The sequence below is a fragment of the Musa acuminata genome, chromosome BXJ1-7, assembly GCF_036884655.1.
Source record: "Musa acuminata AAA Group cultivar baxijiao chromosome BXJ1-7, Cavendish_Baxijiao_AAA, whole genome shotgun sequence".
In the NCBI taxonomy this organism is placed as follows: domain Eukaryota; kingdom Viridiplantae; phylum Streptophyta; class Magnoliopsida; order Zingiberales; family Musaceae; genus Musa; species Musa acuminata.
This window is the reverse complement of record NC_088333.1, coordinates 6,224,488-6,238,573: the sequence shown is the minus strand read 5'-3', so window position 1 is coordinate 6,238,573 and position 14,086 is coordinate 6,224,488. Positions and strand designations below refer to the sequence as shown.

The 14,086-nt window shown below is 37.4% G+C and overlaps 1 protein-coding gene across 3 annotated transcripts; it reads right to left on the bottom strand.

Annotated features, from left to right (window-relative positions):
• Positions 1 to 251: 251 nt before the first annotated feature.
• Positions 252 to 12,867, bottom strand: LOC135678468 (U1 small nuclear ribonucleoprotein 70 kDa-like). Of its 3 annotated transcripts, none has more exons than XM_065191328.1 (11): positions 12,671 to 12,867; positions 11,839 to 11,953; positions 11,675 to 11,754; positions 6,840 to 6,915; positions 6,685 to 6,749; positions 6,546 to 6,608; positions 4,140 to 4,221; positions 3,885 to 4,047; positions 1,392 to 1,466; positions 512 to 1,255; positions 252 to 428 (listed from the first exon to the last, which is right to left on the bottom strand). In XM_065191328.1, the coding sequence occupies exons 1-10, from the start codon at positions 12,764 to 12,766 to the stop codon at positions 547 to 549; spliced, it is 1,524 nt and encodes a 507-aa protein (XP_065047400.1). In that variant the 5' UTR covers positions 12,767 to 12,867; the 3' UTR covers positions 252 to 428; positions 512 to 546. The 3 variants fall into 3 exon arrangements, with proteins under 3 accessions (XP_065047400.1, XP_065047399.1, XP_065047398.1); XM_065191327.1 differs by having other exon boundaries at positions 515 to 1,255; XM_065191326.1 differs by having other exon boundaries at positions 252 to 1,255.
• Positions 12,868 to 14,086: the final 1,219 nt, after the last annotated feature.

Here is a 14,086-nt window from a genome sequence, read left to right as displayed (position 1 = left end):
AATGGCAAACTCTGTGATGACAGCCACCAGCAGTAGTGGTCTCTCGGGGTGTTCAAAAGTTGAAGCTACAAGATATCCATTCGTTGGAACAACATGAGCAACGAACGAAGTGAGAAGGGTTTTATCCACATGTGGCCCAAAACACAACAGCTTAGACCACATTGCAGCATTCAACATTGACCAAAAACCAAAACCCAAAAATTCCACGACTGCAGCAGATCCATAGGCACAAATGAAAAGGCGATGCAACCTAATTAAAAGCGCCACTAGATAAGAATTAGGCAGTAATTACGGCACTACTACCTCCAAGTCCATAAAGAAATATCGAACATCGAATGTTAAACACTCCTTGACAACAGGTATTGATGAGAAAGAAACAGATCCAAGCACCTTTGCTGCAATAGAGCTATGTAAGGCAGCTGGAATCCCTGCGAAGAGAAGCGAAGACAGAGTTAAATGCTAGGCTTTGAAAGTATGTTAACATCTACATCCAGCATAAGGTAGCAGTTACCACCAGCCTCAGTGGTTGGGGGAGAGGGATCTCTGTTAAGGATGATATCCATATTCATCTCCAACTGCCTCCCCCTCCTCTCGTCCCTCATAATCTGGATGCCCATATTGATCGTGATGGCCATCAGTCTGAAGTGCATTATCATAGTAATAATCGCCCTCATGTCGGTTTGACTGATCCCGCTCATATTTGGCTTCACTGATATGCTGGGGATGAACACGATCATAGTGCTCGTACTGCTGTGATTGATCAAACTGTTTGTAGTCACGTTCACGCCCATGTTTGTTTCGTTCATCATACCATCCTTGCCCATATTCATGTTCACCCTGTTCAAGATCTCTCTCCTTTGCTACCGACCTCTCCCTGCCTTGCTTCGACTCAGTATGGCCATATTTGAGATCCTTATCAATGGAGTACCCACGGTCTCTTTCATGGCTAGCACGGCCATAATCTCGCTCACGATCCCTATCCCTATCACGTGGACGTTCACGTTCACGCTCACGCTCACGCTCACGATCATATTCTTGACCACGATCTCTTTCCTTGTCCCTGCCACGACCCCGATCACGTTCACGCCCACGATCTTTCTCTCTTTCTCTGTCCCTTTCCCTTTCTCTGTTTCTACCTTGGTCCCTATGGTGATGGTGCCTTTCTTCCCTTGGATCCCGATCTCGTGCTCTTTCACCAGACCTGTCCATGTCTCGCTCCCTATCTCTGCCTCTTTCTCGTGATTTCTCCCTATCCCTGGAACATAACTAAATCTGTTAGATACAATAAAAGAGAAGCAAACAAGGCATTTTGTTCTGAGCAAAGAAACACATGCATTTTTAATATGTATGCTTTGCATAATTAATTTAAAAATAATATGTAGGAGCTCTACCGGTCAAGATGTCGAACATCTTCAGTCCTGGGCTCTGCTGATCTGGAGCTTCCTGATGCAATTTGCTGTTGGTCCCTGGTCAACAGAAGATAAAAGTTTATATACCAGAGTAGGGTTATAAGCTGTTGAACCAGCTATCCACTTTTCGATAGAAAGAAACTACATATGGCAGACACAAAAAGAATTGACTTGTTAGAAGCTCCCTAACAATTTCCACATATATTGATTTTATAGATTATTTACACTGGGTTTCAAGGATATGAAAAACATCAATGAGATGAAAAAAGAAAAGAAAATGGTAAATGAAAATGACAAACATGCAATAAAAGATCACATCCACGTCTCTGAAAAGATCTAAGCTTTCTGATAAGTACATATAACCCTCTAAAATTGACTAATTGCTTATTGACTGCTTGAAGATATTGATTTGCATACCAATTCTCATAAATCAGATTCCTTTTCACCACTTGTCCTTGTGGTTACAACCTGTCCATAGATGTCATACTATCCTAGTTAAGTCTCAGTTTTTGTTTTTAAAACATAAATCATTCATCTTCAAACATGTGAAGTAACATGTTTGAACAAAAGTTAGTGGGAAGATCACAACCCCACATCTAGGATATCTTTCTACAATGCACCAAGTTAGCCAATATGTGAGCTTCGCTGTTGGTGTCATGAGTAATATAAGCTGAAGGGATAACATTGAAACTTTTGGCTAAAGTTATTAAGTTTATCAAAATATTAACTACCCATGGTGAAGAAGCTGGATTATTAAGCCAAAGTATAATAAGCTAACAGTCCGTTTTGATCCAAATGTCTTTAAAGCCTTCTTGAATTCCTAAACAGCTCTTAAGAGGCAGTGAAAAATAGCTAGACATTCAGCAGTAACAAGGGAGGAAACCTTGACAAAATTGCATCCAGCAACAACAACGGATCCAATAGTGATTCAAACAGTATAACCTAGACCAGCCAACTCGGAGGAAGGATTGAAGGACCCATCACATTCAGCATAGTGACCAAGATTGGAAGAGATTATTTGGGAAATATAAGGCAAGGATCTAGGTTTCTCCTCAAACTTATGTTGAATCATAAAATCATTGGACATAGCAAGAGCATGATACCAAGTTGATAGCAATATGGAATGACAGTCGTAAAGCAATAGGTTGTTTTGATTGATCCACAGAAACCAAAGAGTTAGCAATTAAACTGCATGGGAAAATACCAGAATCCTTGTCAAGATCAAATCCTTCATTGATCCAAGCATCGCGTTCCCAATAATTAAAGAATTTGAATGAATAATTGAGTTTAGATTCCACCAATCTCCAGAAAGAGGATGCGTAGGAGCATGTAAAGAAAATATGAAAAATTGAATCATGAAATAGGTTGTAGATGTGGCATGGAGGCATTTGAGAATGATAAATTCTTGACATCCAAGATGAAGTCAGGAGTCGATGAAAAATAAGCTTCCAAATGAATATTTTTCCTTAGGAGGTGCGTTGAAGGCTCAGACCACCTTCCAACCAGTCCACATGTTGTCAATAGATCTAAGTTACTTCCAACCTAAACAACCAAATGAACTTTCTACCCTCAATCATGTTTTATAAGCTAAGCATTGTACGAACAATTGTAATTTTACCTCATCATCTATTTTACCCCACTTTCTCACCTTCCCCTTAGTGGAACTTCCAATGGTTTGATACAAATGATTATTTTTGTAAGTTTACATGTAAACTGATAATCAAGCTCTATTATCCACAAAAGAAATGGTGTAGATAAATTTAGTTCGCAGTGGTATACATGCAAATTAATACTTTGAAGGGGTTGACATCTATCAAATAAAATGGACTTCACCTTAATGAAAAATCTCTTTATCTTGATGTGAATAAACCTACTGCCTTCCAGAAATATGTAAGGTTTTGTCCATGCTAAAAACTTTCTCATCCATCATTGTTCTACTCATAAACCTGACTTGGACCCACAGATGAGGCTATTATAACCCCATCAATGGACCCCATTTACCAGAAAGTCACACAGGATGAGAAAAGTTCTTGGCAAAAAATTTTGTACATTCAACTACATTCTTCAAAGATATTGGCAAATGAATGCTGCATCATAATGTGTAGTGTTTACCATTATGAACCGAACAACATATTTCCATGAGACACCTACAAAGCTGCAGCTCATTTAGAGCTTCAATTTGTACCATTGGCAGGCTTTCAAATGCATATCTTGAGTTATCAACCTATGAAGGGCACAAACTGAACTAGAACTTTTGACTTGATAAGACAAGATATTCATATAAATAGAAAAGATAACACACCCAAAGAATTCTTAAAACTAACAGTAAGTTAGAATGTACTACAGAATAAGTTATCCCTTATGCTAAATTAAGGGACACAAACTAACAACACCAAAGCCATGGGAATAGAACACAAAATTCATGCTAAATTAAAACTAAAACATTGCAGGCAACTGAAAAGTAATTTTAATTACCTTCCAGAATGCTTCTGATTTACTTCTTCACCTCCAATCCTGGTTGATCCAAGTCCACCACCCAATCTTCGAGGTCGCCAGTTTGGAACAGTTCTACCACGTTCAACATCCACAAGAACTCTTCTGTTATCCAGCTTCCTTCCATCAGCTTGCTTGTAGGCAGCTGCATAATGTAGAGAATTAGGCTGCAGTCACCACAATCCATGTATGCCACGTTTCAAAAATTTTCAGATTACAAGCCAGTTGTAGTCATACTTTTCATATCTCGTGTATGCATGTACTCGATAAAAGCATAACCTCTAGGTTTATTCACCACCTTGTCAGTAATTAACCGCACCTGGAAGTTAAAGAGTAGAAGAAACATAACTGTAAAGTAAAAAGGAGTCAAATTAATATACTTGAGAAAATATCACGAGGCTAATTGGCAAATATTTTATGTTATATCCTATTAAAATGCACGACAGCAGGCAACACGCCTCACTAGCCGTGCTCACCTCTCAAAAGACAGCTTCACCATGGGAGATGCATCACCACCTTATGATTGAGTTGGCAGATAAACTGGTGTATGTTCCCAATTTAGCAGACGAATCAAATAGTTTTACGGTCTTCTTACCAAGGAAATTATAAATAGTGAAATATGAACAGATACCGATGTACCAGAAAATACTCCCAATCAAAGGTATATTCTCATTTGGCCTTTAAAATCAGAAGTAAAATTATTAGTGACAGTAAAATTGCAGAGTCTTCAAATTGGATGATGAAGAATCCAGAAATATGTTCGGATAGTAACAGGAAAATTAAGGGAGAAAGGGAAGGGGTAAGCTTCCTTTACAGCTTGAAGACTCTGCTCACAATTATGGCGCCATGTAGGAAAGACCATTGTTGTTCTTTGACAGAGAATAAACAGTAGGAAAACTTGTTCAGTGATAGACCGCTTCTTCCCAGATATTGATAATTAAAGAATATCACTTACCAGTTGCTAAAAGGCAGGATGCCATCTAAATGGTCTTTGAATACAAGATTAAAAGGGAAACATCAAAGGATAACCTACATAGACCCAGAGATTTTACCTGCCACTACCTGTGATCTCTTCACCAAGTAATTATGTTCTGAATCCTCAGATGATGCTAGTGACCAAGAAAATACCAAGAAACTAAAGAAATCATATATCAGATAAACTCAATTTTCCTTCTATGACACATATACCTCTTCTTATACCTTTGCTGTGATTTGATTTTGAAGTTTCTTATTGATACTAACAATCATACTTAAAAGAAGGAAAAGATTGTAAACATAGAAAAAAAAGATTTACACTACCATAATTACCTGATGCACCAAGATTCCATTACAAACAACTTAAATTGAAGGAAGTTCATATTTCATCAAAAAAATTCCATGTACAAAGCAAAAACATCATGCAATCCACTACAAGGGCCAATATGCGTCTTAACATCCAAAATGGAGACTTGTATCACCATTTGTTATCTCAAAATAGCACACTAGTAAAGCCAACAAAAATATTAAAAATTGCTAGCTAGATGACAGACTTGTAACCAGACCAACATTTAAGTAGTAATTATCATGTCCTCATACTCAATTTGCCTAAAAATCCAATATTTTTACAGTGAAACAAGTAAACGAGTAAATATTTTCCCTTAACAACAGTTACAATAATGAACATGCGAATCAATTATTATAAACTAATTTTTTTATCTTTAACTTCTTACCTTGCTAGTTCATTAAGGAAACTAAGTAAATACCTTCCGAGGTATTACAATCAAAGATTACCCAGTTTTCTAGACATCTTGACTGTACTGCAATGTAATTACTATATTCTACTATTGTATAGTTTAATGTTTACTGACTAATAATATGTCACTGTTCCACCAACACTATTACTCGATTGCAGCCCCAACATGTACAACACTACCTTCACCACCACTAATTGCTGCACCCACTATCAACACTATCAATGCCTTCTTCCCCCCCTCCCCCCCCCCCCAGCCCAACCTTCCCCAATATAAAAAAGGGCTGCATCCTTCACCTCAACCCTACCTCAGTCTACGTTTCCTTTTCTCTTCATATGAACTCCAATCCCAAAAGGCCACTCGTATCACCATCTTAACCTAGGCTATCTGCTCAATGCCCAATTCCAATATAGCTATTGTCCCAACCTCCACCACCATCTCTGCCTCCACCAGTAACTACACCATGTCTACCACCAGGACTACCAATTACTTGATCACTAACCTGTCTTCACCATTGCTGCTGGTGCTGTTGATAGAGGGCGTGGTGTTGATAGGAAGATGTATACTACTGGATATTGTTGAAGGCAGATGCCAAGTGATGGTGGTGGTAGAGGAGTGGCAATGACGAGTAAGAAAATGTATGGATAATTCAAACAATTGCTAGTTAATATCGATATAGAAATGCATGGTGCTAAATTTCTGATGATTAGAACTGAAGAAGAATATTTATCCAACAAAAAACAAAAATCGAAATAAAAACTCTGAGAAATACAGAAAATATAATGACTTCCGCAAGTCGATTTTTAAATTTTATACACTTTTTTTCCCTTAGGGCCAATGAAATTATTAATAACCTTACCCAAGTTGAGAGCGATATCATGAGCTCCCAAAAGGAACAATCCAATATACTTACCCGCTTAATTGGTCCATAAGTTTCAAACTCCCTTTTAATTCTGTGTTCAGTGGTTTCATAATTCTGCAAAAGGATTTTGACAAATGATACACAAAACAAAAGAACAAATAGAGATGACCCTTGAATGCAAATGACTTACAAGCCTTGCTACAAACAATGTCTTATATGGATCTCCAGTGACATGAGGATCTTTAGATGGATCATCTGCACAGAAATTTATATACAAGTGAATTGCAGGGAAAATTTTGAACAACCAATTCTGAATGCAGTTTCTTTGTGTCTTAGAATAAATACATTTCTCTAACTCCTCAGCAGCCTTTCTTGCACCCTCTTCAAGCCGAAGCTTCCGAATCCTAGCCCTTCTTTCTGTCTATTACCATAAAGCAAAAAATATATCTCTTAGTCAAAGCAAGTAATTTCTTGAACATGTGATTATAGATATGTGGTTTACACTAGGTTCAAAATGTATGGATCTGCAAACCAGAAAGGGTTCTAAATCATTTCTTGAACCACTTACGTCAATGAAATAAACACAGATGCAGACACACACACACAAAGTCTATACAATCAACATATACATGCTAAGCGCACATAAGTCATAAAACAACAAAGAATCACATTTTATTATGATACAACCAACATATATGCTAAGGCACCAATCAGGCCAAATAATTCAACTACGGTAAATGAACAATACACATACAACAATCATGGAGTTGAATTAAAATATTCCTAGTATTTTAAGGGAACGAAGATAACATGACAGGTGCAACTAAAAGCTTCTCTGCATATGAAATTACACAACAAGCAAAGCATAATTAATAAGGTGCAACAAGCATCTAATAAAGCTCGAACATGAATTTATAAACCAATACCATGAAAAGAAATGCTACCATTGAGACGTTCATCTAGACTTCCAAATCATAGTCCTAACCAAGGATTTTAATTTCGGATAATACCGCCTGTATCAAGCGGTACGTACCGGTCTGCCAACAAACTGGTACATGGATTGCCCACTACCGGGCGGTACCATCGATTGGGGCTGTTTCCGCCCCATTACCATCCTAAATTGATCGTCACTGTCCGCTATCGGGTGGTATTAACCGAGGGAGAAGAAAGAAGAGGGAGAAGAAGAGAACCTGGAGATCGGCGCCGCTCTCCCTCCCCGTTTGAGGCAACGAGGCCTCGACGTCGTCAGCAAAGAATCCTCGGCGTCGTGGGGAGAAGAAACCAAGCGTCGAGGCGACGTTTCTTCTCCCCACGCAAGCAGAAGAAACGAGGCAACGAGACGGCATGGCCGCCTCATCGCCCTTTTTTGCACGGGGAGAAGAAACGGTTTCTTCTCCCCACCTTTTCCACGCGAGCAGAAAAGAGGCGACGTCACAGAAAACCTTTTTTTTTTTCATATATATATATATATATATATATATATATATATATATATATATAACGAGACGATGTCGCCTCAGTTTTTTGCCCACGTGGGAAGAAGAAACCGAGGTTTTTTTACACACACACACACACACATCGAGCGGTATACCGAAATGTACCACTCGGTATATAGTACAATACTGTATCGAGCGAATCTCGAAACTCCAGTACAGTACAAATTTCAATCATTGGTCCTAACACTTTGAGCAAAAATAGACCATACATATCTCACATATATAAATTTATATAGATTATTTGGATGCATTAATAATTGGTATTGTCTATTAGTGAATGTTGCACTAGAAAAATCTTGAGTGATTGGAGTCATTGGACTAAACAAGGTGAATTTCACATTACTAACTTCATAAATACAATAAAAGAGAAGTACAAGTATTCTATATTGTGCTATAGTAAGAGAGAACAGTTCATCCAAATTTGAGCTATACAATCATGTCTTTTTTATTTGATCCATATGCAAAACTTACACTGTGCTGTACAATCGCGTTTGTGATTGCTTAAACAGACATGACAAAACCAAGGATAAGCCCCAGGAAAAACCCATAGTATTTACTGAAACTGTATATATATATATATATATATATATATGTGTGTGTGTGTGTGTGTGTGTGTGTGTGTGTGTGTGTGTGTGTATATATGTATATATGTATATATATATATATATATATATATATATATATATAAACAATAAAAAGTGCATGAAAAGGATAAGGCCTTCCTGAGATATATTCTCTACCATTGGCCAACATTGCAAAAAGCGAAGAGGTGATGTCATTGAGACAACCAAACAACAAAGAAACAATAGAAATAGAGGCTTGGGAATCTTAAGCCAAATTTAATCATAAAAAGATCAACTAAGACAGGCCATCTAACTTTGTGTGTTTTGCGTGGGATTCAATGAGGCAGTGGTGGTTTAAAGGTTTGCAATACTGCTCAACAATGGTTCGCCCTACTGGTTCGTACCAGTATATCGGCCAACTATACGGTATGTACCGAGTTGTACCAAGCCATACTAAGCATACCAACACACGGTACATGAGAGCATACTGATGTACCACCCATATCGATCCCCTATCAGACCGGTATATACCACCTGTACCTAGTAGTACATTGCGATATGGCAAACCTTGCCGCTCAGTAAGGTTCGATACAAATGGTATTTACCAACCTAACAACCTACCAACACGTGAACCAGGATAAACTGGACAACTAATGCCTGGTATAAGACAAACCACCCATTATAAGCTTGTACCGCCTAATACAAGGCTTTGGATAGTGACTTTTTTTTATTTTTTCAACCTTTTTCCAGGTTTTTTTCTGAGCTTCGATATATATCGGTATACCTATACATAGTACAGCACAAACTAACACCTATAAACCAGGACTAGTTTAAGTCAAAGTTTAAATCCTTGGTTTTAAGTCACCGAGTGGAAATTCAATTCATACCCCTTTTGACATATGAATAGCTTGTTTCCTTGGTAGGTTTCCTCTAGTAAACCCTAGACATGGCAACTAATACATATATTTATTATGTGATCATAATTCTATACTTTGTAAAATTTAGACAACCAATGATCATTATATGTTGAATTAAAAGAAACATAAAAGTCATTTGTAGAAGTAACAAGTGTTCACAAAAAATACTTCAAAACGCATAGGCAAAACATTATTCTATCAGCCAAAGTCTTAAAAACATTTTGTCAATATTTGATGTGTCCCTTTGTGGAGTTAATATAAGCATCGAACATATACAATTAAACTAAAATAATTATAGATGTACAAACTCATAGTGTCTAAAATAATCCAAAATATTTAAGAAAGCTATCATCTAACTGAAACAATCTGAACATGCAAATGGCACGCATTTTCAAATGTCCACTTACAGATGGGCAAAAAGCTTGTGGGGAATTTCAAGTTTTTTCTTCCTTTAAAATAGTACTTATCAAGGTTTGCAATTTTAAATCATACTGCCTGTACCGGGTGATACATATCGGTCCGCCCGTGAACCAATCCGTCGAAGAAGGAAGAGGAAGGAGAGGCTGACAGAGAAGCGTCAAAGAAAGAAGAAGGAGAGGGCGTTTGAAGAAGAGGGAGAATCGGGAGAACCTCAATGCGAACTTGTTTCCAGGCCCTTTTCTCGATCTCGATCCGGTGCCGCCCTCCCTCGACGATCCCAATCCAGGAGGTAACGACAAGGAGAGTCATAAAGAGGAGGATCTAGAGGCACGAGGATTAGGAGAGGCGACGGCTAGAGCAACGGAAGAGGCGATCTCCTTCATCGCCTCATCCGCGACTCTATGACCTTCTTCTATGCCAAGTTCTTTGTCGAAGGCCGGAGACATGCGACCTTCACCACGTTCTTCGTCGAAGGCAGAAGATGTCTGCAACCTTCGACGTCTTCATCGCCTTCTTTGCCGATTGCCGCAGACGAGACGACAAGGAGAAGAGGAGGAGGCAACATCGCCAAGGCTGCATACGCTTTTTTTTCTTTATATTTTTATATAAAAATATCTATTTTATATTTTTTATATATTAATTATATATATATATATATATATATATGTAGGCATATCGCTCGATACGACATATCATACCGTACCGAGCAAAGCTCGATATATCGGTATTGTACGAAATTTCGAAACTTAGTACTTACTGTTTCCACAACCAAAGGCAATTATTAAGGATAGAGGAGACAATTTATAATTCCCTGGATATTTAATAGAAGGTTTTTTCACTATCATGTGATGTGTTATTCCAAGGTTCAACAGAAGGAAGCTGCCGTGCCCGTCTCAGAAGCACACAAGCATATATCCTAGAAGAGAACAATAGGTTTCAAAATGTAGGAATTGGCACAAAGATATTGAAAATGCACCACTTACCCATGCCCACATTAGACTTATATAAATACATGTTGAATTTTGAAACAAACCAAGATTTGAATTTATCTGTAGTATTGTTTAATTAATGTCAATGTCATATAACATTGTGTTAACAACACCACGTTTAGAATTAAGAATTCTATTCCCACAAGCATGGATGTGCAATCTTATCATGTAGTTTGTGGACACCAATGTTCAATAGAAAAGAATGGAAATATCTCAAATCCAACCCTATCTGTTAGAGGAAACACATTCACATGGACCAACATTTATATAGTGTAGATCAATATGAAAATAAATGTTGATATGCATGATGATGGACCATAAAATATTTTATGGTACAGAAGATATGCCCCTTCAATCGAGAGATCGGTAATTTGCACTTATCAAATGTGTATAGTCTTACCAATCCAACTAAGAATATCCCGACTTCCTGCCTTTGTCCTTCTAAGTTTTGAACATTTTATATATGTTGAACTTTAATCATCCATGGTTCTTTACCAAAAATGGATACTATCAATTTCCTCCCATGCATGACAACCATTAAAAGAGAACTAACATGTCAGACACCATACCTTAAAAATTTTCCTTTTGACCATAACCTCAATTGCAAACATATGACAAATATGCTATGAACAAGGAAAGTATGTCAATCATCAAGATAAGATTCTTATATGGAGTTATCAGTTTAGACAATTAAGAGTTAAGATCCGTCAGAATTGTGTAAGTCCCAATGTGACGTAAGTAAAACTAGTGAGGTACCTAAATCATAAGAATAATTCAAACTGCAATAATTCTCACCGGTGTTTCTCCCTTGATAACAGGTGGAGCATACTCAGGATCACTGGGTTCAGCAAATTGGCTGACAAATTGTGCCATCCCTAAAAGTAAAGGGGAAAACAAAAAATTCAGACTTCAGTGGTGTCTATGTTTAAGAGTAATATATCTCTCGGTGGAGTAGCCACCTGTATATGGGGGACATTTTCTTTTCTCAACCGGAGGTTTATACTCCAAAGGTGCACGAGGTTCAAAAAGCTTCAAAAGATTAGTGGTAAGTCCAGTTGGATGACTCTGTCCAATCTGTACACAAGGAAACCAACGTTAAGCACCATGAACAAAAGTATCACGGAACATTTAAGCATCATGGTGACAAAGATAGGAAAGGAGGTATCTTTAACAAAAACGATAAAAGAACATGTCAAACAAAAAGCAAGACAGAGAAACACAGGTAGTAGTATGCTAAAAAGAACAAAACATGTACAAATCCTAGTAGATAAGACAAGTTTCCTAAGTAATTAACTAATAAACAACCAACACTTTCAAGCCGACAAAAAAGCAAGAATGCAAAGGAAAAGCAAAACAGCAGACAGGATAATCAATAATAACATGAACCTGAAGCTACCGACATTATGTGAATCCACGCAACTAAATGCCCAAAGAGTCGCAAAAGGAACACAAACTCGATGCCCTTCAACAACTCGCCCGATTTTTGCAGTCTTAATATTAAGTAATATGTAGTGAATGCTAAATAACAACTCCAAACCTACCTCAAAACCCTCACTGATATGCAAATCGAGAACTTCAGCAGAAAATGGAGAGAGAGAGAGAGAGAGAGAGATTTCTCCAAAGAAAACTCAATCAATCCTAGAAAAGGGACACCAGAGCAAAGATCCCAAAGCCATAAAGCTAATCGACCTCAGATCATAAAACCTAATCCAACTACAATCTACCGATAAGGGCACAAACAACGAAAAAGGGGAGAAAAAGAAATAAGATGTTAGGGTTTTCGAAGATTACGAGCTTCAACTGGAGAACGTTAGCACGATTCTGGGCCTTGGTGCGAGCCTGCACGGCAGGGTTATTGCGGTTGAACGGATCACCGAAGTCGCCCATCGCTAAGGGATGGATCGATCGATGAATCGAATGTGATGGGAATCGCCGCCTTTGGAGAGGCGAAAGCGAAGCAAGCGACAGCGAGGAATGAGAAAAGAGGCCCCTTTTTCTATTTTATCTTAAAATTTTTAAATATTTCACAATTATCTTTTTATAAATAGACATTTATATATCCTTAACATATTTAATTTATAATCAAATACCAATAAAATCCATTTCATTTTTTCCTTACAACTTTTTTTCCTTCCTTTCTCTTTTTTTTTTTCTCCTAATCGCATGTAAAATGATAAAAAAAATACATTCTAAGAGGAAGAGGTGAGAAATAGTTTTTCATATTTATTTACATGATTTAATATTTTTAAGATTATATAGATAGATTATGTAATAACTTAGAAGATCTTTTGGGTTAGTTAGATTGGCCAAGAAGATGTGATCAAAGCACTCATATTCTAAGTATTTATAAAATACTCAAAGTATAATTTATTTTTCGGTGATTCAAAAATATCTAAATATATCATCTTCGAGTGATATAGGATAATCAAATGTTCAGATAGATATTTTAAGTATTATACATCTTAACATCTAGAAGAATAATATTAACTATTTTCTCTCGTTTAAATGTAATATAAATTAATGATATAAATATTCAACTCATAATATTTATTATATTTTTAGGATGATGTTTTCTAAAATAATCCAAAAGAAATTAAATTTAAATTTATGAAAATATTTTCTCTTCTCATCCTTTTTCTTTCCTCTCTCACGAAAGCGAGTGTTAGTGGTGGGTGACGAGAAAGGTGGGAGCTATTGCAGAAGGATAATTTTGATATTATTTGAATTAGAAATATGATTTAAAAAAATTAAAATTATGGTAATAGTTTGAAGTATATAAAAAATTTTAGATATTTTTAGGGGATATCGAATAGGGAGCAGTTCCAACGTCATAATAACAAAGACAAAATTCAGGTATAACGTCGCTTTTGTGACAAGACGTGCCACGGGAGACAAATTGACTTCCGAAAACACCAATTACCCGTCTCCACGTTACCCGCTCTCCTACCTTGTAAGCAGTATCTTGGTCTCATCTGTGGGCCCCGCATCGGTAAATTGCTTCCACAATGGGCGCACGGGTACGACTGTCGAGTAGTTCGTGCGCATTGTCCGTTGCGTTAAGTTGCTGATCTGGTGGAGGATCATGACAGACGGATCGTCCGTTTAACCGACACAATTTCTGTAGCTCTCACCAATGGCCTTGGTGGGTCCACCGCTTCCTGTAATCGCAAGGCAGGTAACTGTGCTGGTACTCGTTCTTTGAATAAA

Excerpts from the sequence above, each read along its gene's own strand:
- LOC135678468 (XM_065191326.1), bottom strand. The coding sequence starts at position 12,766 with ATGGGCGACTTCGGTGATCCGTTCAACCGCAATAACCCTGCCGTGCAG. Across the intron at positions 6,750-6,839 it reads TGCTGAGGAGTTAGAGAAAT|ATGATCCATCTAAAGATCCT; the intron begins GTATTTATTCTA and ends ATTTCTGTGCAG. Across the intron at positions 1,256-1,391 it reads GATGTTCGACATCTTGACCG|GGATAGGGAGAAATCACGAG; the intron begins GTAGAGCTCCTA and ends GTTATGTTCCAG.